Here is a 27,680-nt window from a genome sequence, read left to right as displayed (position 1 = left end):
TAGTCAGGACACTGGTATGAACATCCCTGCTTGCAGAAGTGCCCGGGGGGGTGGTTTAATGAGTAGAAGTGATCTCTGCCTTGATCTTCTATTACGCCTGGGTGATAACATCTCAAAGTGATGTCTTCCTGGGCTTCCCTGTGGCACTGGGGTCTGGACCAGCTTAGGAAGTGCCATCCCTGCATGTGTCTTGCAGCGTGTCGGCGCAGGGTCCGCAGGGCTGGTGGTGATTTGGTGCTCGGCTTCTCTTCCTTGCGGACGAGAGGGTGGCCGTGGTGCTGCAGGGGTGGGGTGTTGTGGGGTGCTTTGGGTGACATGGGCATGACCTCATGGCGTGTAGGAAGGAGGTGGTTTGCTTCAGCGCTGTGAATCCCAGAGGGGAGAAAGTGGTAATTTCCTCGTCAGCAGTGTCGAGGTTTGCAGGCAGGACCCGAGCTGGGGGTGTGCAGAGCGTGTGGGAGGAGGGAGAGAGCTGATGCTGAAGTCAGGCTCTTGTGTGCCTTTTCTGTTTACTTCCTGGCTTTTGTTAACTGTTTGCTGGCTGGGCCATGGAAACTGTAGGTAACAGCCTGCTCTGAGTGATCTCTCACTTCAAGAGGCCATCGAAAGTCAGGCCTGAGGTGTCAAACCCACAGCTCCGGGGCTGGGAAAGGGGCACGGGCAGGGGCACAAACAGGGTGCGGGGGCTCCAGCTGGCACACAGGGCAGTGAGGGGCTCTCCCAGAGCTTGGACCTGGAGCAATGCCTCATTTCTCCAGCCTGAGACCCAGGGGATTTGCAGGGGACTGCTGGGCTGGTGGATGTTTTGTCGACGAAGAGGGTGGGGTATTATTTCTCGTGAATGGGTTGGTTGGGGTGACCAGAAAGGGTTATCATAGCGGAGCTCGTGTGATTTGGGTTCTCCAGCTGTACTGGATGCTTGAGCCCCACAGCTGTGCACAGAGCCTGGCTGTGGCTGGACACAGCTATGAGCAGTGTCCCTCCATCTCCTTTGCCCTCCTCCTTTTCCGGCAGAGAAGGGCTCTGTCCCTGTCCCTTGTCCCCGCCACCGCCTCCCCGAGTGACGGCTGCGACGCGCTGCCTGCTGCTGACGCGCTGGCAGCCGGGCTGGGCGCTGGCGTGACGTGGGGCTGGGGGGGCTGCGGCGCTGCGCACCCCACAGCCGGGCAGCGGAGCCTGCGCCCCGCACGCTGCCTGTTTGGGCAGAGCCTCATCAGTATTCCTGGTGTGAGGCCGAGCTGGCTGGAGCTAGTCTGCAGAGCCGGGCAGCTCCAGCGTGGTCCTGGCACGGCGCTCGGGGTCTTCCTGCAGCCGTGGAGGGGCTTGGCCGCCGTCCCCCGTGGCACTGCACGCAGCCCCCCGCTCTGCTGCTCCAGCCGTGCTCTGCGTGGGGCCACCGGCCTTGGGCACTCTGCAGCCCTGCTAGTGTGTAGGTCCCAGGGCTGGCTGATGTCTGTGCTGTCCTCCTGGTCTGCTGCTGGCATCTGCTCGCTGCCAGGGCGCTGAAAACTTACAGCTCCGTCTGTGCCGGGAGCCTCCTCCGTCCCTCCCCAGCTGCTGAGGCGTTCTTAGACGCCGCCGTGCCGGTCCCTCGTCTGCGCCGGACGTGCGGCTTTGCTGCAGTGGGTCTCCCAAACTTGGGTCCCTCTGCGGAGCGACAGCACCTTCCAACCCGGGTGGGATGGTGAATGCAGCTGCCCCATCCTCCGGGTTGAATGTCCTCTTGCAACAAAACTTTGCATCTGCAGACAGCTGGAGCAGAAACACCAAAGCCAGTTCGATCTGGAGGAGCACGGTGGAGCATTTGAGTGGGCATGGTTCAGACTTCTTTTCCGTTTTGGGGCTCCACCCAGCAGTGGAAAGTTCCCTGCCTTTTGGACTGTCTTCCAGTGCAGATGTTGTTTAGGCTCTCATGGCTTTTTGTTAATTTAAACCAGATGTTCATTGCCATAATATTTGTAACATGAGCGTGACTCATAAAAGTACTGGTAAGAGACTAACTTGCTTCTGTCCCCAGGCACCTGCCCCAGGTCAGGATTGCAAAAGCACCATGTCCCTGTTACATCCCAGCTCTCAGAGCTCGTCTGCTTCCGGAGACCCGCGTGGCGCAGGGGACTCAGCAGCTGCCGCCTTCCCACCGGGCGGGTGAATTGTAATCTTTCATTTGCGTTAGATACGCGCATGGCACCAGTCAAACCCAGTATAATCGCGGAGTAAACTGCTTAAGAGACGCTTAAAGGTGCGTGGGTCATATTTCAGTGGTGGCTGTCTCTAAACACCGGTGGCTTCTGGTTTCCTGATCTCATTCTCAGAACGGTTTCTCTATTGGTCGCCATTTCAGCTGTGGTCCATGTGCTGTCCAGATCTGTCAGGGTTTGAGCCCTTCCTTGGGTGCACTCTCTTTGCCTGCAGCCCTCTGCCACCAGAAGTTGTATCCGAGGCTTTGTGTTATTCTACTTTATTTTAGATGTCTTTTGTTCTTTCTGTAGGAGTAACACCAAGGGGATCATATCAATGTATATAGCACATGGAAACCTTTGCCTCTTAACAGGCTCATTAGGTAAAAATACTGTTATGTTGTTATGGTAGTGCAGACCAATGTCTTGAGATGTAGCAATACAGATGGTGCATATAGATTTCCTCTCAGTGCTGCTGGAGGCCCCAGCTGAATATTGTGCCCAGGTTCTGGCACTGCATTTAAAAAAAGGTAGTAGGCAAACTGTAGAGAATTTCAGGTTGACATAGCACTGAGGGATATGGTGGAGTTGAGAACGGTCAGTGTGAGGTTAATGGGAGGTTAATGGTTGGACTGGATGATCTTCAAGGTCTTTTTCAACCTAGATGATTCTGGGATTCTGTGAAGGGAATACATAAAACCCTAACAGCTTTAAAAATACAGTCCTCGGTGGGACAGTGAAGGAGATGTCAGCTGAGGGTAGCTCTGTGTTTCTCAGTACGTGTAAGGTTGTAGGGAAGAAGGCAGCCTGTTATTCTTCACGGCCGATAAGGGTATGGCAGAAGTAATTGGCTTTATATGCAGGCAGGGGATTTTTGGATCAGATGGTGGGAGGAAGAAGAACAGGAGCAGTGAGGACAGTGCAGTACTGCAGTGGGCTTAGGGAGGTGGTTAAGGGTGGGTCAGACAGACGCCTGTCGGGGTGATCCAGGTACATCTGGTCCTGCCTCGGCAGGGCAGTGTGTGCTACATCATCTCTTGCAGCAGATACTTCTGTGATTCAGTGATACCTTAGAGCTCAGAACTTGCCAGAATATTTTAAAAAGATGAGATTCATATAGAAGGTGTACCATCTGGCATTGTTACAGTAAAAGTTAAACCCAGGATTTTGGGAAGGCATCAATACAGACGGTCCCGCTTCATTACAGGAACGACTTCCAATCCCTGGGAGCAAGGAGCTGTGCGAAGCGTGGTTGGGAGGGAGCTTGCGAGGTTACTGCTCTGGTTCTGTGCCCAAAGGCTGCTTACCTGTGTCTGAATTACTCCTGACAGACGCCTGTGCCATTGGTTCTGACATCTCCGGTGATGGAGGCGCCACGGTCTCGGCAGCCAGCCTCGTCTGGTGTTCCGCGCTCTTGGGAAGACATTCCCTCGTAATTGCTTTCTGCAGCATTCCTCACTCCTCGCTGCAGTGCGGCTGCTCCTGGGAGACAGGACACCAGATGATGGGGATGAGGGTCGGATCCAGTCTGGCAGCTCGCGTGTTCCCGTGACCTTGGCACAGATGGCAGAGCTGTAGCTTTGGCGGGTTGTCAGGCGCCTTCTGCTCGGTTTCAGACATCGGTGCCCGTTGGCTTGGAGGGAGGGGAGCTGGGTGCGTCCTGTCTGCTGCCCAAAAGCACTGTCGTGGTGTGGGGAGGGCGTCTCTGAGCTGATCCTCGGGCTGGGTTGCTGCTCCGTGCGTTCAGCACTGTGTAGCTGGGAGGGTGTGTGGCGGAATTAGTTTCCACTGTCTGAAAGGTGCAAAAAAGTCGAGGGAAGGACCTCCAGCGAAGGGAGGAGGCTGCTGGGCGATGGCTCTGCCTACGCAGCGTGGTGATGGTGGTCTGTGGTATTAATAGAGGGGGTGGTGGAAGGGCTTAGGAGAGGATGGAGAAGAGAGCGAGGGGCTTGACTGAGGTGTTGGCTGTGCCGTGGGGAGGGGAAAGGCTGAACCTGGTGGTCCCTCATGGCGAGGTGGGATTTAGCTGTGTCCTAGAGCAGTGACCAGGGCTGGGTGCATCCGCCGAGGACTGGAGAGGAGATGGGGTGTTGCTCAAGAAAATTGTGAGGGCATGCTGTGAAGGAGGATTAGGGATTGAAGAGAGGGCAAAGTCCAAAAAGGGGGTGGGATTTTGGAAGAGTCGAGGCAGCGGAGTCAGACTCCTGGGTAAGGAGGGGGGAAAAGGAGATGCTGATATTAAGATGTTCTCTGGAGAGGCCTTGAGAGGCAGGAGAATACCTGGGCTGGTTTAGCAGACAGAGCTTTCAGAAAGGTAAAAATAATTTAAGGGGGAGTCCAGCATTTTTATTTTTATTTTTTCTCCTCAGAGGGAGCGCAGATCATGCTTGCACTGAGAAGGAGGAAAGCCAGGGAGAGGGGAAAATGCATGAGGAAAAACGAGAGGAGGAGGAGAGTCCTGGAGCCAGGGATTGCAGGCAGCAAAGGTGGGGGGGTGCGAGGGAAGAGGAGGAGGTACCGCAGTGGGGGACTCTGGAAGAAACGGCCGCGGAGGCCGGCCAGAGCGGCACCATGGTGTGTCTGGTGAAGGGAGGACACTTTGCTCGCGAAGAAGAGGGGAGCGAAGCTCTGGCTGAGGCGGTTAGGCTCGCCCTGGGCCCCTCGCCGCTCTCCGCAGGCGGCTGCGGGGTCAGGCCGGCTGCGGGCTGTCGGTGCTTTTCCAGGGCTTTCCGGAAGCCATGGCGGACATCGCGGGGCGGGGGGGGCAGCCGCTGCCGGCGGGGCGCAGCTTCGGCCCGGGGAAGCAGGCGGGGAGGAGAGGGGCCCGGGGCCGTGCTGGAAGGGGCGAGGGGCCGGGGCGGGACCCAGAGCCCCGCGGCCTCCTGAGGCGAGACCTGGGAGCGGGAGAGCTGAGGGGGCGCGGGGGGGTGTCTGGGGGGTGTGTGTGGGGGGGGGGTCCCCCGGTACCGGCGGCGAGCGGGAGCGCTGCGCCCCCTGGCGGACACCGCCGGCCCCGCGCCGCGCCGAGGGGGCCCCGGCCCCGGCTCGGCCCCGGCCCCGGCCCCGGCCCCGGCCCCGGCGGGCGGTGACAGGGCCCGGCCCGGCCCGGCCCCCGGCTGCAGCCGAGCGCCGCCCCGGGCCGGCTCCGGCTGCGGGGGCCGGGCGGAGGGGCAGCGCCTTGCCCGCCCCGGGGCTCGGTGCCCGCGGCGTCGGGGGAGGGCGGGGCGGCCCCGGCCGCATCCATTCCCATCCCGGGCCCCGGCCCCGTTCCGGGGCGGGCCCGGGCCCAGCCCCAGCCCCGCGCTGGCGGCGCGCCGGAGCGCGGCCCGGGCATGCCGGCGCGGCGTGGGAGCCGGCAGGCAGCGGGCGGCGTGCGGGGTCCCGCCGCGCCGCCTCCCCGGGACCGGCCGCCCGCGCCGGCAGCGGCCCAGAGCGGCGGGCGGCCCGGGGCCATGGGGCAGCCCCGCAGGTGACGATGGCGGAGGGCTGGCGCTGGAGCGAGGCGGGCCGGGGCCCCCCGCGGCCGAGCCCCCGCCGCGCCGTCAGCGTCTGCGAGTCGCTGGACCTGCAGGGCGTCCCCGCCGTCCAGGCCGCCCTCAAGGCCGCCCAGCAGCAGAGGCGGCGGCCCAAGAGCTTCTGCGCGGCGGGGAACGGGCTGGCGGCCGCGGCCCTGCTGCCCCCGCCGCCCCCCGCCAGGGCCCGCGGCAGCTTGCTGGACTTCTTCAGGCTGCGCTCGCCCCGCAAACCGGGGCCGGAGGGCGAGGCTGAGGGGGCCCTGCTCGACGGGGCCGACGGGGCGCAGCGCCCGCGCCCCAGCAGCGTGACTTTCTTGCCCTCGGCCCGGCAGCCGCAGCCTGCCGAGAGCCCCGGCTTCCTCCGGGGGGGCTCCCTCTGGGGCAGCCGCCGCTGGAACCTCTTCGGGGGCAGCGGCCGGAGCAGCCCTGGCCCCAGGAAGAACTTCAGCTCCCTGCGCAAAAGCTTCAGCTTTCGCCTGCGCCGGGGCCACGAGCTGCGGCGCTCAGAGTCGGGGGGACTCCTGCGCCCCGCGCGTCTCCGCACCAAGAGCGAGGGGGATGCCAGCTCCCTGCACACCTGCCCCAGCAAGCGGGACCTGCTCTACCCGGAGCTGGCCAGGGTCGGGGGCAGGCTGCACACCGACCCCGGGCAGGCGGGGGGACTCTGGAGACTCCTCACGAGCCGCTTCCGAAGGCGAGAGCGCGGCAGTACCGGCAGCGCGTGCCCCAAGGACACCCATGGCGGGGCCGAGCCCGTCCTCCTGGGCAGCGGGCCGCTGCGAGCGCTGGGTAAGTGAGCACAGGAGTGGTGCTGGCCCAGCGAGAGCCCCCCTGCGCCTGCGGGGGTCTGCGGAGACGGGTGACCGTGGTCTGTCCCAGCGGAGGTCCTGGGGCTGGGCGCAGGAACCCGGTTGCATCCCTGCTCAGCGGGGTTTGCGCTCGGGAAAGCTTGGCTGCAGCAGGGAAGCGCGAGTGTTTGTGGGGCTGTTTCACGCTCCAGCACCCGGCAGCCGTGGGCGCTACCATCAGCGCCGGTGCTGGAGAAGCTGCAGTGTGGCTAGCTGGGAGGAGGAGATGCTGTGGACATCCGGGGGCCCTTGCGGCCAGATATCTGGGAGCCGAGTGTGTGTCCCCCCCATCCTTCTTGCCCCAGTGGTGTCCCAGCAAAGGCAAGGAGAGCTGAACCTCGTGCGTCAGGGGAGCGGAGGGAGCTGAAACTCTGTGGGAGGGGGAGAGGGGCCCTGTTAGCGGGCTCCCATCTGGGAGATGGCCAGAGCAGAGGTGCAGAGCAGCACGAGGGGCTTGGGGAGCTCAGAAACGTCCCTGCGCCTCCACCCTCTCCATGAGCAGCTCCATGGTGCCAGGCTCTGTCTCAGCAATGCTCTGCTGGGGCCGTGTGTTCGGGAGCACTGGCGGTGCCCGCCAGGCCCGGGGCAGCTTGCGGGGAGTGGTGGTGGCATCCCGAGTGACCTGGCAGAGGGACAGAGGGCAGGACAGGCTGGGGAGGGGTGGCGGGACCCCCATGGGGATTGAGCACGTGATCGGGGACTGGCCCCTGAAGCAGCGATCGGCTGCTCGACGGTCTGGTGTTCAGCCCCACTGCTGTGGGCTGTTCTCCCGTGCTGGGGCCGCTCGGGTGCGCGGGGGCCATGTGCCTGTGCCTCTGTGTCCCATCCCGTTCCCTGGCCCCACAGAAGCAAACGTGCGGGTGAGCCCGGCCGCCTGGCCAGGGCTGGGAGACCAGATCAGCATCCAGAGGCTTTTTAAGGCATTGAACGCTGGCCTGCATGCACAGAGCTGGGGGCTGGGCTGGGCCGGGACCTGCCGCTCGTTCTCGAGGAGGCAGGGCAGCCGTTTTCTGGCTCTCCGGGTTTCCATCGCTCTGCTCTAGAGCCTGGGCATTGTGGAAGCAGTTCCCTGGCTTGGCTCACATGCCAGAGGGACAGATTGGGGCTGGTGGGCTCCCAGAGGAATCCGCCTGCTCTCAAGGCAGCGGCTGCCCAGAGGAACTTTGTGCCCAGGATGCTTTCTGGGAGGGCTGGGCTCCAGGGACCACCGCAGGAGCAGGATTGCTGGCGGGCTGAGATCCTCTGCTGTGCAGGTTCTGCACAGGGAGCTCAAGGGGTTCATTCCTGCCGGTCCCCCTTGTCCCTGGGGCTTGCTGGGCCTCCTTGGGAATGGTCCTGGAAGCTTTGGAGGCTCTGGGTGGGTGGCTGAGGCTGTGCTATGGGGTGAAGGGACCGGATACTGCTGCTGCGCTCCCCTGCGGCGCGCTCCTCCCGGGGGGCCAGGCCGCTGGCAGGGGTGCCCGGGGCTGGGTGCCGGGTGCCGGCTGGGTGGCGGGAGGTTCCCAGGCGAGGGGAGGCTGCGCTCATGGCTGGGGAATGTGGGTGTATCCGGGCAGGGAGGGCCGGGCCCTGCCCGTGCAGTGGGGGGCCTGTTGCTGCTTGCCGGCGGCTTCCAGCAGGAGCTGCGCCAGCAGCAGCCGGCCCGGCGGCCGCATTCCCAGGGGAGCAGCTGAGGTTGAGCGCTTGTGTTGGTGTCCTCACCCCTCACGTGGCTGCTCCACTGGGACAGGTTGGGGATCCCCCACGGATCCGTCTGCTGGAGAGCCTTCCGAGGCTTCTCTGGGGAGCGCTGCGGAGGGCTCCAAGCCCTCTCTAGCAGTCACCAGCCCGCTAAGGGAAGACCACTGCTTGTCAGGGTGGCTAGCATTTGCCACCGTGGCTCGTACTGGAGGCACAAGCTTGGGGATGACCTTTCTGGACTGCTTCTGGAAGCTCATCGCAGCAAAGCGAGCCCTGCTTGCTGGAGCTGCAAAGTTCACGCTTGGGTTTGGTCTTTGCTTAGAACACCATTTTTGCCATTATCTGCCTGGAATGCAGTACAGGTCTCCGTACCCAGTCGAGGTGTGTCCTCCCGGGGTCAACAAGATGCGAAGAAAGAGCGGTGAAGTCTGCAGACCAAAGCTGCTGTTGCTTGTCCTGTTTGACGTCCTGTCTCCCCACTGTCTCTCCACTCAGCGTGTCGGTCTGTGGGCTCTGGCTCGTTCCGGTGGGAGCCCTGAACCTCCAAGCTAGGACACCATAGGCTGGAGGTGCACAACCTTAGTACTGCTCCAACGTGGACTTGCTGGATGCAGCAGCTCAGGAGATCCCTGCCCCATTCCCATTTCAGACTCGTAGGCCAATAGCATTTCTAACACTCTCTCGACATTGCAAAAAACTTTGATGCTTTATGCTAGTGCTGCCCACCTTAGCCCTAGGAAAGCTGCTGAACAGTCCCAACACGCCCTTCCGAGGGGGTGCAGCTGCAGTTGCGGTTATCAGCTCTTTGGAAAAGCTGGATATATGAGTCCAGGCAGAGATCCAAGCCAACACTGCTCCCCTCTTTCCAGTACCTGGAGTATTTTGTTTACAGCAAGCTGAGATACCCATCCAGTGCTGCGCTCTGCTGTGGAGATGTGCCCAAGGGCCAAAAAGCCTGGAGGATCAGGAGGATGGTCTCAGTGCTGCTCCCCCAGCCCTGCTGAGACCTCCTTTGGGCTGCGTGGGTAACCTCTGCTCCCTGCTGATGGAGGGGTTCAGCCGGGACCAGGCACAGGGAGGGGTGATCAGGGGAATGCAGAGATTGTTACCCAAAGAAGATTTAAAGAGCTGGGCTTTGCGTAGCAGGATGAAGGCTGAAGGGGGATGTGATTTTCTGTTAATAAACCAAGGGAGTGCAAGAGCCCTTGGAGCTAGAGAACAAAGTTAACACAGAGTCCAGCCAGCTTGGACTGATCACAAATAATCACAGAATCAATCGTGGTCAGTGGTTCAGAGGAACGTTTCTAGGTATTGAGGTATCATGTGGTGCAGTTCTGAAGAAGCCCTCTGATAGGCACAGGCTTGGAAAAACAGGACTGGCTTGGGATTGGAGTTCTCCCTGTGCACGGAGCGATCATGCGATGATGAGTGCAGCATCTCTGACAGCGCAGGAAGTGTTTCTTGCAACCATATTCCCCTCTCTGAGAAAGATGCCCCGCTTTTTAAAGTGCTTTAAGGCTTAAGGTAACTCCCTTTACTCTCCTAGGACTGATGTGTAGGGCATGTGTGAGAGAAGACTACTGGGAGAAGAGGAGGCTATTTTTACATTAATAAGGTGAAGTTTGCATAGTGAATTGAGTAGATAACGATATGTATCATCTCTTGTTGGTACCTGTCTCGGCTTAGCCGGGAGTGTTGCTGAGAAGCACAGGTGTCATGATGGGTTTAGAGACCATGCCTCAGACGCTGAATCCGGTCTGGTGTTCACACTTCAGAAAAACTTAAGAAGGCTGGAAGGTATCAAGAAAGAGTTGTTGGGCCACCAATTTGAAAGGCCTAATTCTCAGGAGGAGATGTGTGCAGTAGATGCAGAGGTGTTCTGATTACAGTCTACAGGCATCCCTAGGAAGAGAGAACTTCAAAAACCAGTGCCTTTTTAATCTTAACCTGCCTTTGCTTGTGGGGTTGAACAGCAAGAGCTGAGGTCGGACAAATTTGGAACAGGTTTTTACCAGCAAGGTAGGTCCCCACAGAACACTGGTGTTGCGGAGGCGGTGGGTTATCCGTCTCTCCACATCACTGGCTCTGCTGGGTTGGCCCTTTCAGCAGACCCCGTCCAGCTGTCAGAGCAGAGAGAATTTGGTATGGTGCTTTGGTTTGTGTATCTGGATGTGGACTGGAAAGTAGTAGGTGTCGAGAGGCTTAAAACGTGTGGCTTTTATGAAGTCTGTGCACTGCACGGCATATGTAGTGTGATGGCACCAGCTGCTGCCGCCTGCGGTATAGCTGAGGAGCAAGGGTAGCAGTTCGTAATCGCACCCTTTTTTCCCAGAGATACGCAAGATCCGCTGCTTTCACTGCTGCAAAGTACTTCAAGGTCTGGTGAAATAATCCTTGCCAAGATCGTGTCCTACACAGGGTATTGGCTAAGCTCTCTGACGGGAATGCTGGCCTTGCTCATGTTGGTCCTTGACCTGGAGAAATCTCTCTCCCTGCCAACATTGCCAGGGTTGAGCCTTTATCAAGCCTGGCCTGGAAAGGTGGCTCTGCCCAGGCACGTCGCTCTCTGCTGCTCTTTCATCTGTGTGTGCGGGCAGATGGGTACTTTGGAATGTGGTTTGTGTGGGCACTGCTGTGTTTGCTCAGCCTCTGACCTGGTTTCAAGGCTGATTTTAGTGTCCAGGCTTTCAGTGTCCAAGTTAGTTCCACAGTGGCTTGGATAATGAGTTGGTTAATTATTAGTTGCCATGTGAGGAGACCGAATGTGTCTGGCACTAGCTCTTCTGCAGCACAAGGTAGATGAACCTGCTGCACTTCATCCTATGAAGGGAGCAGCCTGGGTGAGGAGTCAGTTTTGCTCTGCCAGCCCCTTGCTCCTCCCAGCTTTGCAAGAGGATGCAGGGAGCAGCGGGTCCGTACTGCCGTGGCTGAATTTCTGGAGCACGTGTCTTATGAGGAGCGGCTGAGGGAACTGGGTGGGTTTAGTCTGGAGAAGAGGAGGCTGAGGGGAGACCTCATCACCCTCTACAACTACCTGAAAGGAGGGTGCAGAGAGCTGGGGATGAGTCTCTCAAACCAAGGAACAAGCGATAGGACAAGAGAGAACGGCCTCAAGTTGCACCAGGGCAGGGTCAGACTGGCTATTAGGAAGCATTTCTTTCCAGAAGGGGTTGTTGGGCGTTGGAATGGGCTGCCCAGGGCAGGGGTGGAGTCCCCATCCCTGGAGGGGTTGAAGAGTCGGGTTGACCCAGCGCTGAGGGATCTGGTGGAGTTGAGAACGGTCAGTGTGAGGTTAATGGTTGGACTGGATGATCTTCAAGGTCTTTTCCAACCGAGATCATTCTGTGAAAGCTTCTGGGCAGTAACAAAATTGGCCTGAATTTCCTTTTTCCAGGACAGGTCAGACGAATTGCCTCTCTTGTGTGGTTGTGTCTTGTGTCTTGGAGCCAAGGCTGCTGTTTGGCTGTGCTGAGGCTCTTGGTGCGCAGGTGGTGCCATTGAGTCCACTGCTTCTGCTTTTGAGGTCAAGAGCGCCTGGGGAAGGTATTCAACCACAGCACTGATAGTCTGGTCTCTTCTGTATTATTAAATAACCAAGAGAGGGAGGAAGGGCGCCTGGGTGTGTTTTAATGTGAAATACCAAATGATACAGCCAGTCCAGCAGCGAAGCTAATCAAGTAAATCGCTACTCCCCGATGCCTGCATGAACCCCGGTGATGAGGGAGACAACAGTTCATTAAGGTGCTACCCCAGCTGGAGGCAATCTCTGCTGAACAAGCTCGCGCCAAGGCTCTGGCACGGCGGGGAAGCTGCTAATGCTGACCTGCCTGCCTGGATTTCGGTTCGTGTGTTAGATCAGGTCAGGTCACTGGTGGCTTGCTCTGCGCTTCCACGTGGTCGCTGTTTCTCCCTGGGAGAAAACGGGGATCTCCTGCCTCTTCCAGTGGGGAACGGTGCTGGAGTGGCTGGCGTCACCCCCTGCACCGCCCGCAGAAGCACTGTGGGTGGGGAGGGTCAGGCAGCCCTGAAGGGGAACAGTGTCCTCGGAGGGGGGACTCCCACACCCACATCAGCCTCCTGCAGCTATGGACTTGGACCTTCCTTACGCTGATTTGGGTGTGTAACAGCCACACGGATACACAGAGCATATAATATTCTCCTTGCAGAATTTATAGTGCAGGAAGTTGCCATATGCTACGTATTAGTAGCAAACGTTCAACACTTGGGATGGACAAAGCTGACATCAGCAAGTTGTGTCAGCGTTTTTTTCGGCAGTCAGGTACTTGGCCTATGGCTGTTTTGGGTGGTTGAGAAACTGCTCTTGAGGTGCCTTTCTGACAGCTCCGTGGGTGTCATCTGCACCCACCCGCACATGGCTGCTGTGCTCGCTTCAGTGAGAAGCTGCTGGTACAGGAGGAAAGCAAGTGCAAGAAAATGGCGGCGGGGGGGGGAACGGAGGGATGCTCTGTGCTGGGGGAATTATCTGAAAGCCAAGCAGTGGAGCCGTCCCTGTGAGTGCGGGTGCAGACGGCTGCGGGTTGCAGGGATTCCAGTGGCGTGAGAGCCGAGCGACAGGGCATCTGTGGGCCTGTGAACAGGCACATCAGGACTAGGCGTGGGTTGCCCGGCTGTTGGTGTGGCGTGCACGGGTTGCGCGTGTCTCCTGGCGTGGTGAGAGAAGGGTGATCGGTGTGCCCTGGGAGCAGAGCCACGGCAGCGTGTAAAGGACCGGGGCCAGTTCCAGTGACAGATTTGAAAGACACGGTTGTGACATGGACCCCAGCCTGACACGTGGCAGTGGGTTGTGCTCCAGATCCTCAGGCTTTCCTGGACTAGCTGATGGTCTTGAGTACCTCGTCTAGGTGGTAGGTGGGAATGGTACAAGTCAAGGCTTCGTCTTTAGTAACGGCGATTCTTAAGGCACTGCTGCGTCTCCTGGAGCCTGCTCTTCGGGGTGCTGAAGGCAGGAGGAGAGGCACGCTACAGGCTGGTGGTTGATGAAGCTGAAGACCTTTATTTTTCTTCCTTTTGACAGCCAGAGCCAAGCTTCTCCCCATGGTCTGCCGGGAGCGCTAGAAGCGTATGTGTGGAAATGCTGCTTTATTAACTGAGTAACCTGAGGAAGCTGACAGTAATGCCGCCTGGTTTTGAGGAGTTTCAGCTTTCAGGCACTGTTAAAGCCCCCAAACTCTGCAGGAAGCTCATCCGAAGTCAGGACTGAAGCCTGGCCGGTTGGTGCCAGCAGTCAGGCATGCAGGGGAGCCTGGTCTGAGTGCTCTTGCTCAGTAGCCGCTGTTCTTCTGCGCAAGACTGGCTCACTGCGGAGTGAGCTGGGTGTTCTGGGAAGTGGTGTTGGAGGCTGTGCTGCAGGACACCGTGACGCTCTTTCTGCGCTCTGGCAGAAGCGGGGAAGCTTCCCAGGCATGCCACAAGGTGCAGGCAGAGGACACGTGCTACCCCGGTGCGCGGACACGCGCAGCCTCCTCACCTCAATTCTCTGCTTTGGGCAGCTGCACCGCTCAGCTGATGGGGCAGAATGGAGGGCGAGTGGGCAGTTTAAAGTCGGGATGGGATGTCTTCCTGAACAAGAGGTGCTTTTGTTCACATAGGAGTTCAGTAGCGGAAGGGTTTGCATGTATGGGTATGGTCTGGGATGGCGGGTGGACACGAGGGTCTTCTGATCCTGATGCCGAGGTCCCTGGGTCTGGAGGGGGCCACAGAGGGAACTGGCCCCTCCAAATCTGTGTCTCAGTAACTTTTCCAGGCGATTGTGAAGGAATCCTGTGGCTGTCTTCAGTTCAAGGCCACTTGCACCTTAGTCTCTGTTCCTTTCATCACGTAGTCTGTAAGCTCTTGCCTTTACCCTGCTGGGTACTGGAATAAGAGTGGGTTCATCTGTACCTCTGTGAGTGCTTACACCGGGGGTATCTTGACCCCAAAATGCTGCGGGTAGAGCACCTTATCATTACAGCTGGCTCTCCTGCAGTGAAGCAGCTGGGCAGTCTGGGCAGGGCCAGTCATTGGGACCTTCTGCTACAGCCGTCTGTCTTCCGCCTGTTGCAGGTGAGATGCTTCATGCAGCGACATGTGCAGTGGATGTGTCCTCTTCCTCTAAACAGGAGGTACTGGAGGAGGACAGCAGAGGGGGCAGAAATTGCACAACAGCTGCTGGACGAGGAGCGATCCAACAGCTGGGACTCTGCAGGGTGGAATCACAGAATCATCTAGGTCGGAGAAGACCTTGAAGATCATCCAGTCCAACCATTAACCTCTCACTGACTGTTCTCAACTCCACCAGATCCCTCAGCGCTGGGTCAACCCGACTCTTAAGCCCCTCCAGGGATGGGGACTCTACCCCTGCCCTGGGCAGCCCATTCCAACGCCCAACAACCCCTTCTGGAAAGAAATACTTCCTAATAGCCAGTCTAACCCTGCCCTGGCGCAGCTTGAGGCCATTCCCTCTTGTCCTGGTGCTTGTTCCTTGGTTCAAGAGACTCATCCCCATCTCTCTGCACCCTCCTTTCAGGTAGTTGTAGAGGGTGATGAGGTCTCCCCTCAGCCTCCTCTTCTCCAGACTAAGAAGGGGAGGAAAGGCGGGGTTGCAGTGAAAGATGCACTTTCAGTGTGTTGGTGCTGGCGGTGCTGGTCAGGCTGGCCAGGGATGTTAGCTCACTGCCACTGGTACAGGGGCATCCAGCGAAGCCAAGCCTAAAACAGAAGAAAGTGGGTTTATACTGCTTATACTGCTGAAACTACAGAATGATGCAGAAGTGAAATTTTATGTGGTTTTAAAAGGAGACAGAGAAAGGAGAGCATTTTGAGGTTTACTAAATAGACAAAGCACAGAAGATCCCCGAGCTGAAGCAGCCAGTGGCTGCAAACACAGGTGGGGTCAGTATTCTCTACTCTCACTATGTTCCTACTCTTCCCGGGTTCCCGGGAACTAACTGGTGCTGGAGATGGCGTGCCGGGCTGGGCAGACCCTCGGTCCGACTCCAGGTGGCCATTTTCAGGTAACAATGTTGGGCAGCCTCGTGCCTCTCCCTCCTGCCCTCAACAGATGCTGCTGGGGAGAAGCAGCCCCCAGCGCCCCCAGAGAGGGGACGCGGCCCACCTCGGCAGGGGCAGGAGGGCACCAGATCAGGTGCTGAGCAGCCAAGCTGCAGCGGTGAGTGGATTTCCCGGTGGTGTGAGCTACAGGTGCCTGGCAGTGCCCGCTGCGAGCTGTGTCCTGTGCTGGGGTGAGCCCTGCTCCCTGCCCCGCAGCGGGCACAGCCCCGTCCCCCTGCCTGCAGCCAAAAAGCAGCCACGGTCTGGGGACGGTGAGCTGGGTCGGGCAGGCCGGGCCTAACCCCGTTTAGCCCAGCGTTGATGCCAGACTGCAGCGTACGAGCTCAGGGGTGACGATGGCTGCTGCAAGTTGGGGCACGGCACAGCCGAGAGCGGCGCGGGTGAGTCAGCGGGCACTGCCGGGCATGTCCTCCCCGCTGCCGCGTGGTGCCAGCGGTTCTGTCCCACTCCTTCGTGGCAGTGGGGTTGTCCCTCGGGCACGGGGGTTTGCCCCCGGGACCCCGTGCTGACGGTGCCAGGCCCATTGCCAGGGCTGGCTGGTGGCCTGGGCTAAAATTCAGACTCGGCACACGTTGGGAGCTGGTTGACAAGCGGAGGTGCGCGGGTTGTACGTTAAGCACGCTAATGATAGTTAATAATTTAATGTGTTGGATGGCTGGATGTAGTTAAACTGGCATTGTGTCACAGTTATTTGTGTTAAGATTTACTCGGAGGCCTTCGCAGCAAGTAAAAAGTCAAACTGTTGCTAATGAACTCCTGAACCTTGGTTAAAAAACAAAGATCTGTTAGAATGATTAGCAAAGGAGGCAACTAGCAAAAATTTGGGCAGTTTCTCTATCCTGAGCATTTGAGAACAGAAAGAGAAGAGTACAGCCTGCCCTCTCCAGGCCTCTCTCTGCCTCTCCTTTCTTTCTTAAGGCCAAGTCAGCAAGCGCATTTACCTTGTGCTCCACTCAGAACCTCTCGAAAAACCTGCTCTGTTTTTGCCACGTTTTTGTAGTTCAAGAACAAGGTATATATAGTGAAACAGTGCAGGTATGCTGCCTCACCTAATCTGGAGGGAGGGAATGCCAGTAAATGAGAAAGTACTGATGGTGCTTTAACCATCACAGTTAATTGACAAGGGGACTAAGCAGAGCAGAAGTTATAGGTGGAGGTGACAGCTTTTTTTAGACCAGGTAATGCAGTTGGAAATACAGGTGTGCGGTTACCTCGAGAAATTATCATTTTCCTCCTGACTTATTAGTTGTTTTAATAAAGATTTTACCTCTGCCTAAAAAAAACAAGGGATAGGTGAAAGATAGAGACCATGATGAAATGGTTCCTCTTAAGAACCTGCTTGATGCTTATAAATAGCCTTGTGTTACTGCATCAGACTTGGGTTTTATTTGTCTGTAACTTCTGGAAAACAAGTGTTATTAAATTAGTATATGAATGGTAAGCCCTAGGTGTGAGCACTGTATTCTTACCTTTTTTTTGACACAGTGAAAAAATGCGCTGTGGCCTGTGGGTGCCGATGGCTGCACCCGGTGCCGTGATAACGGCATGGTGGGGAATCATCTGTTCTTCCCCTCACGCATGCCGAGCAGTGTGTGGACATGCAGGCACGAAGGGCAGGGCCCCTGCAAGCCCTCTGGCCGCAAGCAGCAGGAGCAGGCTCTTTGCCACGCAGCTTGGGCTGCGCATCTCCCACTGCTTGCCCGGGTGAGGTAGGGAGAGATGAGACAAGGAGATGGAGGAAGGGTTGCGACCGTTGTGTGTCCAGCCTTCCCTTGGGCGTTAGGAGGGCAGGAACATAAACTGGAGCGAGGATGGTCATTGACTGGCTTCTGGCAGGGCTGACGTTGCCCTGTCATCCTGCCCGGGTCTGGCGGCATCTCCTGCACTGCCCTGGTTTCAGCCTGCGGTGCTTGGCGCGGCCCCAGAGGAAGCACCTACTCAGCAGAGACCCGCGGCCGCCAGCTTGTCCGGCTGGTTTGGGCAGCGCCAGCGCAGACTGAGAGCTGGGACTTGCACCGCCGCCAGTGCCGGTGCGGTGGTGGGGTCGGTCGGGGCTGCCGGGCGCAGCTGCTGGGGCAGGAAGGGCAGCTCGCAACTCCTGTGCCGGCGGCTGCCGCAGGGTCGGGGCTAGAGCCACCCTCCCCTTCGGCCTGGGCTGACGGCTGAGCAGCGGCGGGGCCCAGGCTGGCGTGTTCAGTCTCTGCCCGCCCTTGGGTCTCGAGGAGCCACCTCTTCCCTTTTTGAACCCGTCTGAGATTTCCATTTCTGCAACGGTCTGTGGCAGCGAATTTGGCAAGTTTATTACAGGTTCTTAAAGAAGCAGTGCTCCCACAGGTTTCTGGTCTCCAAAAATCCTTTATTATTTTTATGCTATTAACATACAGCAAGTGCTGCTCTTTTGTTTCAGCCCCCTACCCTGTAGCCATCTGGTTTTGGGTGGAGGATGTGCTTTCTCATCCAAGGCAAATGAAGGACTCCGGTTTTGTTAGGAGTGGCTACTTCTGATATTCAAGGTGTTCTCTTGCTCTTGCTCCTCCTCCAGTGAGCCTGGTTTTATTTGGGAAGTCTGTTGTTTGATCCACTCCTGGAGATTGTTTGGATGTAAATGAAGCTTTTGTCGTTTCTGTGGCAGGAGAGAGGGTGTTTCCTGTGCCGCTCAAAGCCCTGCCTGATTGTTACATCCTTCTTAAGCCTAGTACAATGTTCTGCAAATTGCATAACGTGCACATAATTAATTGTGTTCACTTTCAATCATGAACATAGATTATAGTGTGCCTTCAGCTCTTTATCTGCACTGTGTACGACACACTGCTGTTGTAGCCTGACTGCAGTGCTTAGGCCAATGCTTTTGCCACTATGTGCCCTCGGTTCTGGGGTCCTTCACAGCATGTGCCCCCCCAAAAGGTGTCTAGTTTGTGGTGCTTACATGTGGGGGATGCTGTAGGGCTTTTTGGCAGGGCAGGAGGGAGGGTCTCCAGCCTGCAGTGTGTGGGCTCTGTGCTGCCCTCAGCTCAACCGCTTCTTTCCATCCGGAGCTCTGGCTGCAGACCTGGGCATGGGCATGGGCAGCGTCGAGCCCTCCTGCAACTTCGTGTCTCTAGACGAGGTGGAAGGGAGTGAAGAGCCATAAATCTGGCTGGAGGGAGCAGGAAGAGCGTGGCAGGATCCTTGTTAGGATCTCAAGGAACACCACGGTGACCTGATGATTTCTTCTCCTTCTTCTGCAGATTCGTTTGTGAACAGCCAGGAATGGACCCTGAGTCGCTCGGTGCCTGAGCTGAAGGTGGTGAGTACTCACGGCTCGTGCCTCCCATACCCCTGGTTCTCTGGTGCTTCTGCAAATCCCCAAGAAAACCCCTTGTTTTAATGTGACTGGCTGGAAATGTGTAGGGGCTTCAGCCTCATGGAGGGGAGAGAGGAGCTGGGGCTGACATCATGCTGGGGGAAGGCCAGGGCTACGCTGTGATAACACTTGGATGTGAAGGTCGAAAGGACCTGTCCCCTCTGGCTTTGTTCAGCCAAACAAAGGGGATGAAGCTTCTCCAGTTGTCTGCGCAGGGCGGGTTTCCCAGGGCACACTGTTACCAGACTTCATCACCTCTGAGATGGGAGACGTTCCCCGTGGCCTGCCGTCACTGATGGCTGCTCACCAGCTTGCCAGGGCTGTCGTGAGCCGGCATGGGTCAGTGGTGCAGGAGGACACAGGGTGTTCGGCTGAAGCCGAGCTGGCTGGTGAGCATGAGGGGCAGAAGCTATGCCTAGGGCAAGCAATGAAGCGGGACCTCCTTGGTGGTGGCGATGAGCTCGTGGGCTGGTTGGGGAGTTCATGGAAAGGCACCCTCGGCAGCCGTGCTGCGAGCGCTGGGGTGGCACTGGAAGGGACGTTGGGGCGGGCAGGATGCCGCAGACACTTCCAAGTGTCTGTCTGGCTGTTCTCAGGGACCTCGGCCATCTGTTTCACTGTTCCGCTCTTCTTGCGCTCTCCGTGGCAGCCCGTAACTCCCTTTGAAGACTGTTGGCATGTCTCCCTTCAGCCCTTTCAAGATTAATTTTTTTCAATCTTAATCTGAGAAACAAGAAGCCTTTTTGCAAAACATACCAGTACCATGCTGTCACATTTTTCTTACCTGCAGTTAAGTAAAAATTAAAACAAACTTTGAATATTAATTTCTTTGTTTGGCTTGTAAAATGTGTGTTTGAAAATATTCTTGCAGCTATTCTGTGTATTGCCTTCTGACATTTTAACAGTCTGCAGGCTGCAGAACAGCGCTGCAAGCTAAACAAACCTAAAGCTTTTAGTTCTTCCTCAGTTAACACAATCCTTTTCCCATGTTTTCCATGACCTCCAGGGATCTCTGTTGCTCTGGGGTTTCATGTGGCTGATGCAGCTCTTCCTAAAAGCCTGGAGGCCTTTCAGAGTCCTGGTTCAGTTCTGGCCTTGCTGGGCTGAAGCCCCTTCTGTCACGTCTCTGGGGTTACGCTGCAGCAGCCGACTGTGGGGGGGACCCAGTTCTTGGTCAGGCAGACCTCTGGGAGTTGGGGTGGTTGTCCGGGATTTCTTTCTGCAGCTGCAAAGGGAAGGACATCGCATAGCGACAGAGCTGCTCCTCACAGAATCACAGAATGATCTCGGTTGGAAAAGACCTTGAAGATCATCCAGTCCAACCATTAACCTCACACTGACCGTTCTCAACTCCACCAGATCCCTCAGCGCTGGGTCAACCCGACTCTTCAACCCCTCCAGGGATGGGGACTCCACCCCTGCCCTGGGCAGCCCATTCCAACGCCCAACAACCCCTTCTGGAAAGAAATACTTCCTAATAGCCAGTCTAAACCTTCCCTGGCGCAGCTTGAGGCCATTCCCTCTTGTCCTATCGCTTGTTCCTTGGTTCAAGAGACTCATCCCCATCTCTCTGCACCCTCCTTTCAGGTAGTTGTAGAGGGTGATGAGGTCTCCCCTCAGCCTCCTCTTCTCCAGACTAAACCCCCCCAGTTCCCTCAGCCGCTCCCCATCAGACCTGTGCTCCAGACCCTGCACCAGCTTCGTTGCCCTTCTCTGGACACGCTCGAGTCATTCAATGTCCTTTTTGTAGTGAGGGGCCCAAAACTGAACCCAGTAATCGAGGTGTGGCCTCACCAGTGCCGAGTACAGGGGTAAGATCCCTTCCCTGTCCCTGCTGGCCACGCTATTGCTGATCCAAGCCAGGATGCCATTGGCCTTCTTGGCCACCTGGGTACACTGCTGGGTCTGGGCTGGCAGTCAGCGAGGATGAGGAAAGCTGGGCAGGTCCTGAGCTTTCAGGTGCGTGTCTGAGGTGTCCGTCCTGCTCGGCACTGCTGTGGCCCTGGCTGCCCCGGGGGTGTGCCAGCGCTGCAGTGCTGCTCTGCCCTCAGCTCCCGTCTCGCCGTCCCTGGCCGTTGCTAGGCCCAGCTCTTCTCCCCAGGTCTCTGTAGAGGTTGGTCTTTGGTCCTCGGTCCTGCTGCTCCGATGCTTCACCGAGCTTCACCCTGGTGAAAAATGTGTCTGAAACCAAAAGACATCCTTGTCTTTTGACAGGGCAAAAGCAGCGTCTTGAAAAATGGCAGAGCACACTGTTTGTGATGGGAGAGCTTGCACGAAGCACCCGCTCTGTCTCTGATCTGCCAGTCCTTGTCCCCAGGGGAGACCTACACTGATCTTGTGAATCAAGGTTCATAATTCTGCGTGTAAGGAAAGCTGCGGACTCGTGGGGGGCTTCTGTTTCATGACACATAAAGCTTTGACTGCAGGCCATGTCCCTCCTTCTGTGGCAATGAACTGTTTCCCTTACCCCTCGTGCAGGAGGTAAGGATCTTAGTGCTTTCTTCCCTGCTCATGTTCCCATTTGCACTACAAGCGGTCAGTGTACTTTCTGTAAGGTTTTTTAATAGCTTGATGTATTTAAGTTCTGCTCAGTAGTTTTTCCTACCTCAATTTTATCCTGGAGCTTCCTCCATCTGCTACAGGCTGAGAGGAGTCTGTGCCTGAGAAAAGGCAGCAGTTCCTGCAAACCTTGCCTTCCCTGTGGGAAAGGCAAAAATGATGCCTGTGGCGGGGACTCGTCCCCCAGACCCAATACTGGGCAAAACCAGCCCTTCCCTGGCCAGCACAGAGGCAGGCTTCACCCCCTTGTGCTCCCAATATGTCTTGAGACAGAGTTTTCCACGGTGCCTACACACCACCTTCGACTTTGGTTTGCTGCCTCTAAGGGGTTATGTTCCCCAAGACTGCCAGTTCTGTGTGAGCTTGTTTATAACCCCAGATGAGGATGAGACAAAGCAGAAGCATATTTCAGCAAGATGTAGGTCAGGATTTTGGTAGTAAGCAAACAAAATGTAAATGCAGCCTCCATCCAAGTTTTAGAGAGCTAAATATTGTTGGAGTGTTGAATCTCTAGCTGCCAGGTGGCCTTGGGGAGCCGCTCTGTTTTGCCTTTTCTCCAGAGACCAGAGCTGCGGCTAGCCTGGGCGCAGAGCTGAGCTGCCCGCTCTGCACGCTGGCCTCCACAGGTTTTTTTTCTGTCTCCACCTCTTTATATCCCAGACTGCTCATGCCGCCGTTGAAGCATGGCAGCAGCGGGGAGGGCTTGGCCAGAGCGTGACAGGGTGTCACCTTTGTTCAGAACACAGGCTGCAGTGTTCGTGTAGCCCTTACGTCTTGGTAGATCACTTGGCTCCAGAAGCATGTGTGCGTTACCTGTGAGGTTTGCAGTCTGGTACATGTTCTCATCTGTCTAAACGCGCTGCGTATGATCTGTAATTACCGTTGTGGGTGACAGGCCTGGCAGTGATGCGTTCAGCCCGGGCATGCCCGTGGGAGCACGTTGATCTGCACTTCCTAGTCCTGGGCTCCTGGTTGCCCTGGTCCCGCTGCTCGCTGGCTCTGTGTGGCGTGGGTGTGAGAGGTGCGGGCAGACTGGACGGGTTTCCTGCTGAATGCTCGCCACTGCGGGGCTGCTGCGTCTTTGCCTCTCACCAGGAGCGTGTGGACAGCCCAGGGCAGGACCGGGTGCAGTGGGAGCTTTCGAGCACCTGGCTGAAAGCTGGAGAACCTGCCTGGTGGTGACTCACTCACCGAGCTCATCCCTTTGCCTGGAAAAGATCCACCATAAACTTCTCTTCGACAGCAGAGGCAGATTTAATGTTCCCAGCCGCTCCTGTCTCCTCATCCCCCACGTCTTTCGGTGCTGGTGGGCCTGTGCGTGTAGCTGTACCGCAGACCCGCAGCTTGGAAAAACAGCGCTGCAAACAAGCGTTGGGCTGGACTGCTGCTTCTCGATTCCTTTTGCTCCACCGTCGCACAGACGGTGTCAGGGGAGCAGTGCAGGGTGGCTGCAGTGGGGATGGGCTCTGCGGGTACGTGCTGTTTTCATGAACACTTTTCAGTGCTGTGTGCCTGCTTGAAATTTTCGTCACAAAGGTACTGTACTTCTGCCTGGAACTCCCTGTGCAGAAATAACACCCACTGGGTCCGTGTGAGCACCTCCGCAGAGACTCTGGTATTTCCAGCCAGTGCGGGTACTCCGCACGCGCCCAGTGAATCTCGTGGTCTGGTCCAGTGGTGGGTTTAGGAAGGGTGCGAGGTCAGAACCGCGCTGCCAAAGGCTTTGGTATCCCTGTGCATTTGCTGTGAAGCAGCTGTGGACGTGCAGGGGATGTTGGATTTTCCAGAAGTTCAGCGGCTCTGTTGGGAGGCCTGCACAGGGATGTCTTCTGTCTGGTAGATGTGGTGGACATCTTAAATCCTGGTGAAACAGCAGGTCCCCACAATCCATCCTGATTAATCTTGGGGACAGAGAAGGAGAATGCCTTCAAAAGCGTGGTAAGAGCTTGCCCACCTTCACCAGCCAGGGTTTGGAAGTGCAACGCCTGGGTAAGAAGTGGGTTAGGAACGGTGTTTCTGACTCCTGGGGCATGGGGAAGAGGTAGAAGAGCACGCTGCGGCTGAGAGGCACTTCTGCATCGTGCTGGCGTTTCTACTCCAGCTCCGCCAGAGCAATGCACAGCTGAGGCTGGAGGAGCACGGAGCGGGATGCTCAGTAGTGCCAGAGCCTGCTCCACAAGCTGCGTCGTCCCCGTGGATGTGGGGGATAGCTGGGGGATATAAGCTGACCAGTCAGAACTAGGGTTTTTGCCAGGATGGCAGAAGATGCCCCTTCACCCCAGGACTGCCCTCCCATCAGCAGACAGGACCACTTGCAAGCCCTGGAGGTTTTTTAAACCCTCAGGAAAATGCTGACATTAGGGAGAACTGTGTTGTCTGGCTGACCCATCCCGGGACAGCTACGTTCATTTTGTCGCAAATTTTTAGCATGATCCAAACTGACAGACGCCCCAGCCTAGCGTGTTTTAACCCAGTTAAAAATCAGTGCTAGGTATCTTTATTTTTCAGCTCGGTTAAAAACTGGTTCTGGGTGTCTTTCTGTGTAGGCAGCACAGCCAGCTCCACCGGGAAACGTGCACTCCGCTACAGTGGCATCGCTGCCACAGCGAGGAGCAGGCGCCGTGCCTCGCTGCTGGTATCAGAAGCAGCAGCTGTACCGAACGCATGGCCAGTCTCTGCTCTCGTCCTCATGTGGCAGGTGCTGTTGAGAGCCGTAACGCCCCAAAATTTGGGGCGCATGGGCTGGGAGAAGAGTTTTTTTTCCGAGTTGACTGTGGCTCGGGAGGGCTGTGGGAAGAGCTAACAACGGGGCTGCACCTGTTTTGGGGAGAGCAAGGGTCCTCACCGCCCTCCGTCTGGGCGGCTGTGCCCCAGTGCCTGCTGCTCTTTGCCCGACGGAGACCAGCGAACGCCTTCAGGCTTCTCACCGAGTACCAGCTGGGTTGTGCCATCCCCTGTACCCTCCTGTGACCGCCTCTGCTGCCGGTAACCAGTGCTGTGGCCTCGCAGGGGTGGCCTCGTGTCGAAGGAGACGCGTGTGCAGCGGGTGACGTGCGCCTCTGTTTCAGGGCATTGTGGGGAACCTGTCCAGCGGCAAGTCGGCCCTTGTGCACCGCTACCTGACCGGCACCTATGTGCAGGAGGAGTCTCCGGAGGGTAAGGTCTGGTTCCCAGGGTGCCGGGGGGTGGTCTCCCTGGCTCTAAAGGTGACCTCCGTCTCTGCACCTCATCTGCCGCTGCCGCAGGGCTCTGCAGCCTCCCCTGACCTTTGTTAGGGGTTTCCTCTGCTTCCTCCCCTCCCCATGTACCTGACCTGCTGCTTTCCTCTCTTCCCAAGGTGGCCGATTTAAGAAGGAGATCGTAGTGGATGGTCAGAGTTACTTGCTGCTGATCCGAGATGAAGGGGGCCCCCCTGAGCTCCAGGTAGGAGGCCCATACCTCCTGCGGTCCCTTCACACCCCATCCTGCCAGAGGGATTGGAGGGCTCCGACCTGGCTGCCTCTTGGGAGCCTGGTCGTGGGAGAACGTGAGACTGCGAGGCCTGAGGAGGGGCTCCCCCTATGGTGACTGTTGACCCCAGGACCCCCCCGCGGTGCCGGGGAGCTTGTTCTGCAGGGCCTGGGGCATGTGCTGGGCTGAGACCAGCCTCAGAACCCCCCACACGCCATGGGGCTGCACTTGCTGGGCACGGGGCTCCGGGATGCTTGTCTGGGCTGTAACGGCTGGTGTATCTCCCTCAGTTTGCTGCCTGGGTCGATGCTGTGGTGTTTGTGTTCAGCCTGGAGGACGAGATCAGCTTCCAGACAGTCTACAACTACTACCTGCGGCTCTGCAGCTACCGGAACACAGCGGAGGTGCCGATGGTGCTGGTGGGCACGCAGGGTGAGAGCGGGGCGGCCGGGCTTCCTCCCTGCCTCGGTCAGGAGCACTGGTGACGTGTCCACACTGGCAAGAGAGCACGGGGTGCTAGCCCTGCCAGTGTGTCGGGGATCCCGGCCTGTAAGCCGTCTATGACACGGAGTGATGCTGAGGATCTGGGGCCCTGGAAGAGTGGAGTAATTCCTTCTCAGACCATCTCAGCTTTCCTGCAGAGCTGCCTTCTTTTTAGAAGCCACTTTCCTCTTCAAAATGCCCAAACCCGCTGGCGTTGCCTGCCTTCTTCCGTTCTGCCTGCAGCAGCCAGGTGCAGGCGGGAGTCAGGGCCTGGGCAGGAGGGTTTTCTGCTGGTGCCTTGGCCTTCGTCCTCTGGGGGCGAGCTGCAGCAGGCAAGGTTTTGGGGGGATGGCAACTTGCTTCCAGCACCCCGAGAAGAGGCCTGAGCTGTGGAGCACTGTCTCCCCCTGAGGTGCTGCCAGTGCACCTGGATGTGGGGAAGAGCAGCAGCAACCCAGAACTGCCCTCCCCCTCCTCTCCCTTGCAGGGCTGGGGACTGGGATGGAGGCTGTAAGGGTCACGAAACCACAGCTGAGGCTGCCGGTGGGGGTGGGCAGCAGAGGAGACAGGAGATGTGGCGCCTGGAGCTCCGGCTGGGCACCCCAGGAGTGCCTGGGCAAGGAGCTGCCGATGGAGAGGGGCTGCCAGGAGAGAGGGCAGCCCTTGAGCCAGATTCCTGCCTGGCACATGTGTCAGAGGCGGCCTGACCTCCGAAAGCCTTGCTGCGGGTGCCTGGGGAGGGGCAGCAACAAGGACATTGCTTCTTCAGAAACAACTGTCCTTCCTGCCTGTAGATGGTGAAGCACAGGCAGGAGGGAGCCTGGGGCTGCAGAAGTTGTCTGGCTGTAAGGGTGACAGCAGGGAGCAGGAGCAGGAGGGTGGAGGATGCAAGGGAAAAATGTCTTGCCAGGACCCAGTTCCTGAGCAGTGCAGCCCGTTCCTGGCCAAGAATAAACTCTGAGGCTGGGAAGACAGGCGGTGACAGCGGGAGGAGAGTCACAGGGGTGTGTGCTCTGCACCCCAGATTGAGTAGAACAAAGTTGTTAAACTCTGGATATTTAAAGACTGTGGAATTAATTTTAGGACTGAGTGATCTTGGTTCAGGCCTGGGGTGGGGTTGCAGGCCCATGCTGTGGAGGCTTAGGAGCAGGGAAGAGTGGCAGAGGGGCCGGTGATGGTTGTTGGCCCAGACTTAGAGCCAGGTGAGGTCGAGGAGTTCGAGGAGGACTTAACTGTGTGAGTCCCAGTGCTCCTTTGTCTCCTGAGAGGCTTCATCTACAGCCCCTGCTTGTCGCTGGCATGTCTTCAAGGAGTCTGATTCCTCTTGGAAAGGCAGCCATCTGGAATACAAATTAAGCCTATTTTTTAGTGTTGTCCACCAAGGCCTCAACTGTGAGTACATCCTAGCAGAGCCATCTTTCCCAGTTAACTGAGGATGATTTCTCCCTTTTGACTCTTTAACATGTAGGGTATGGCTGTGAGACCTAAAATGATTGAGACTGGCTAATCCATTTTACGTTGTAGCTGAGGCTGCCTTGCCTTGACAGCCACACCTTCCACTGGTTTCTGCCCTCTGTCTTCAGAAACATCAGTGGCTGGATGGTTAGGAGAGTTGTGTAAGGTTCATTTAAAAACTGCTTCATTTAAAAAGGTTCATTTAACAAATCCATTTTTCTGCAAACACGGGACTTGGTTCTCTAAGGCATTTATAGGAGGGGGGGTGTAGTATGAAGGTGGCTATCTCAGTGTGTGAAGGGAGGAAGGGAGGCCAGGAGCATGCCCTGGGACGTGTGGAGAGACGGGACACGGGTGCTTGCTTTGTAACCTTCTCTCCCTTTTGGTTTCCAGATGCCATCAGCGCCACGAACCCCCGGGTCATTGACGATTCTCGGGCGCGAAAGCTTTCCAATGATTTGAAGCGCTGCACATACTACGAGACCTGTGCCACCTACGGACTGAACGTGGAGAGAGTCTTCCAGGATGGTAACAGCAGCCGGTGGAGGGTGTCCGGGCAAGACAGGGCAGCAGAAGGGGTTTACACTACCTAGGCCGCTGGCTCAGTTAGAACAGCGTGCTGCCGTGAGGCCAAGGCAGTTAGGCACACATTTGCGTGCTGTGCTGTTGCTTTACAGACACAGACCTGGCCTGGTGTGGAACGATTCCTGTGTGTGGCGCGTGGATGTGCACGAGGGACTGCAGAGCAGGGCCGGGCAGCGCCTTTCTCCTGCCTTCCTTGCAGGGGAGTGTTCCAGGGAGCAGAGAGGCTGCAGGGTATGGTTTTGTCCCTGTGGTGGGCCTGTGCAGCACAGCAGTTATGTGAGCCTGCGGAGGACTCGGGAGGCTGCAGAGAGGGTTTTGATTGCCTGTCGTGGAGGAAGCACAGCAGAACGTTTGGGTGCTGGAGGTAGGGGAGCAGGAACGGAGTGGCCAGATGGGGCAGCTGTTCCTCATGGGAACAGCATGTGGGAGAGCGTTTCAGCTCGGACTGGGAGAGGGGCCTGTGTGACAAGGATGCTGTAGGTGGGAGAGGGAACCTACACCATGTCCTAGGAGT

The 27,680-nt window shown here is 57.5% G+C and overlaps 1 protein-coding gene across 3 annotated transcripts in view; it reads left to right on the top strand.

The window, feature by feature from the left end:
• Positions 1-27,680, top strand: part of AGAP3 (ArfGAP with GTPase domain, ankyrin repeat and PH domain 3) — a 148,568-nt gene that overhangs the window by 36,228 nt on the left and 84,660 nt on the right. For 2 of the 3 annotated variants that reach the window (XM_074851197.1, XM_074851274.1), the window contains exons 2-6: positions 18,519-18,577; positions 24,262-24,349; positions 24,531-24,616; positions 24,934-25,075; positions 26,975-27,109. In XM_074851197.1, the coding sequence (XP_074707298.1) occupies positions 18,519-18,577; positions 24,262-24,349; positions 24,531-24,616; positions 24,934-25,075; positions 26,975-27,109 (510 nt within the window). Of the gene's footprint in view, positions 1-5,652; positions 6,482-18,518; positions 18,578-24,261; positions 24,350-24,530; positions 24,617-24,933; positions 25,076-26,974; positions 27,110-27,680 lie in introns of those variants that run through there. The other variant, XM_074851130.1, reaches the window with a different exon arrangement.

The sequence above is a fragment of the Strix uralensis genome, chromosome 1 (genome assembly GCF_047716275.1).
Source record: "Strix uralensis isolate ZFMK-TIS-50842 chromosome 1, bStrUra1, whole genome shotgun sequence".
Taxonomy (NCBI): domain Eukaryota; kingdom Metazoa; phylum Chordata; class Aves; order Strigiformes; family Strigidae; genus Strix; species Strix uralensis.
Note: the sequence above shows the minus strand (reverse complement) of the source record. Positions and strands in the feature narration are given on the sequence as shown.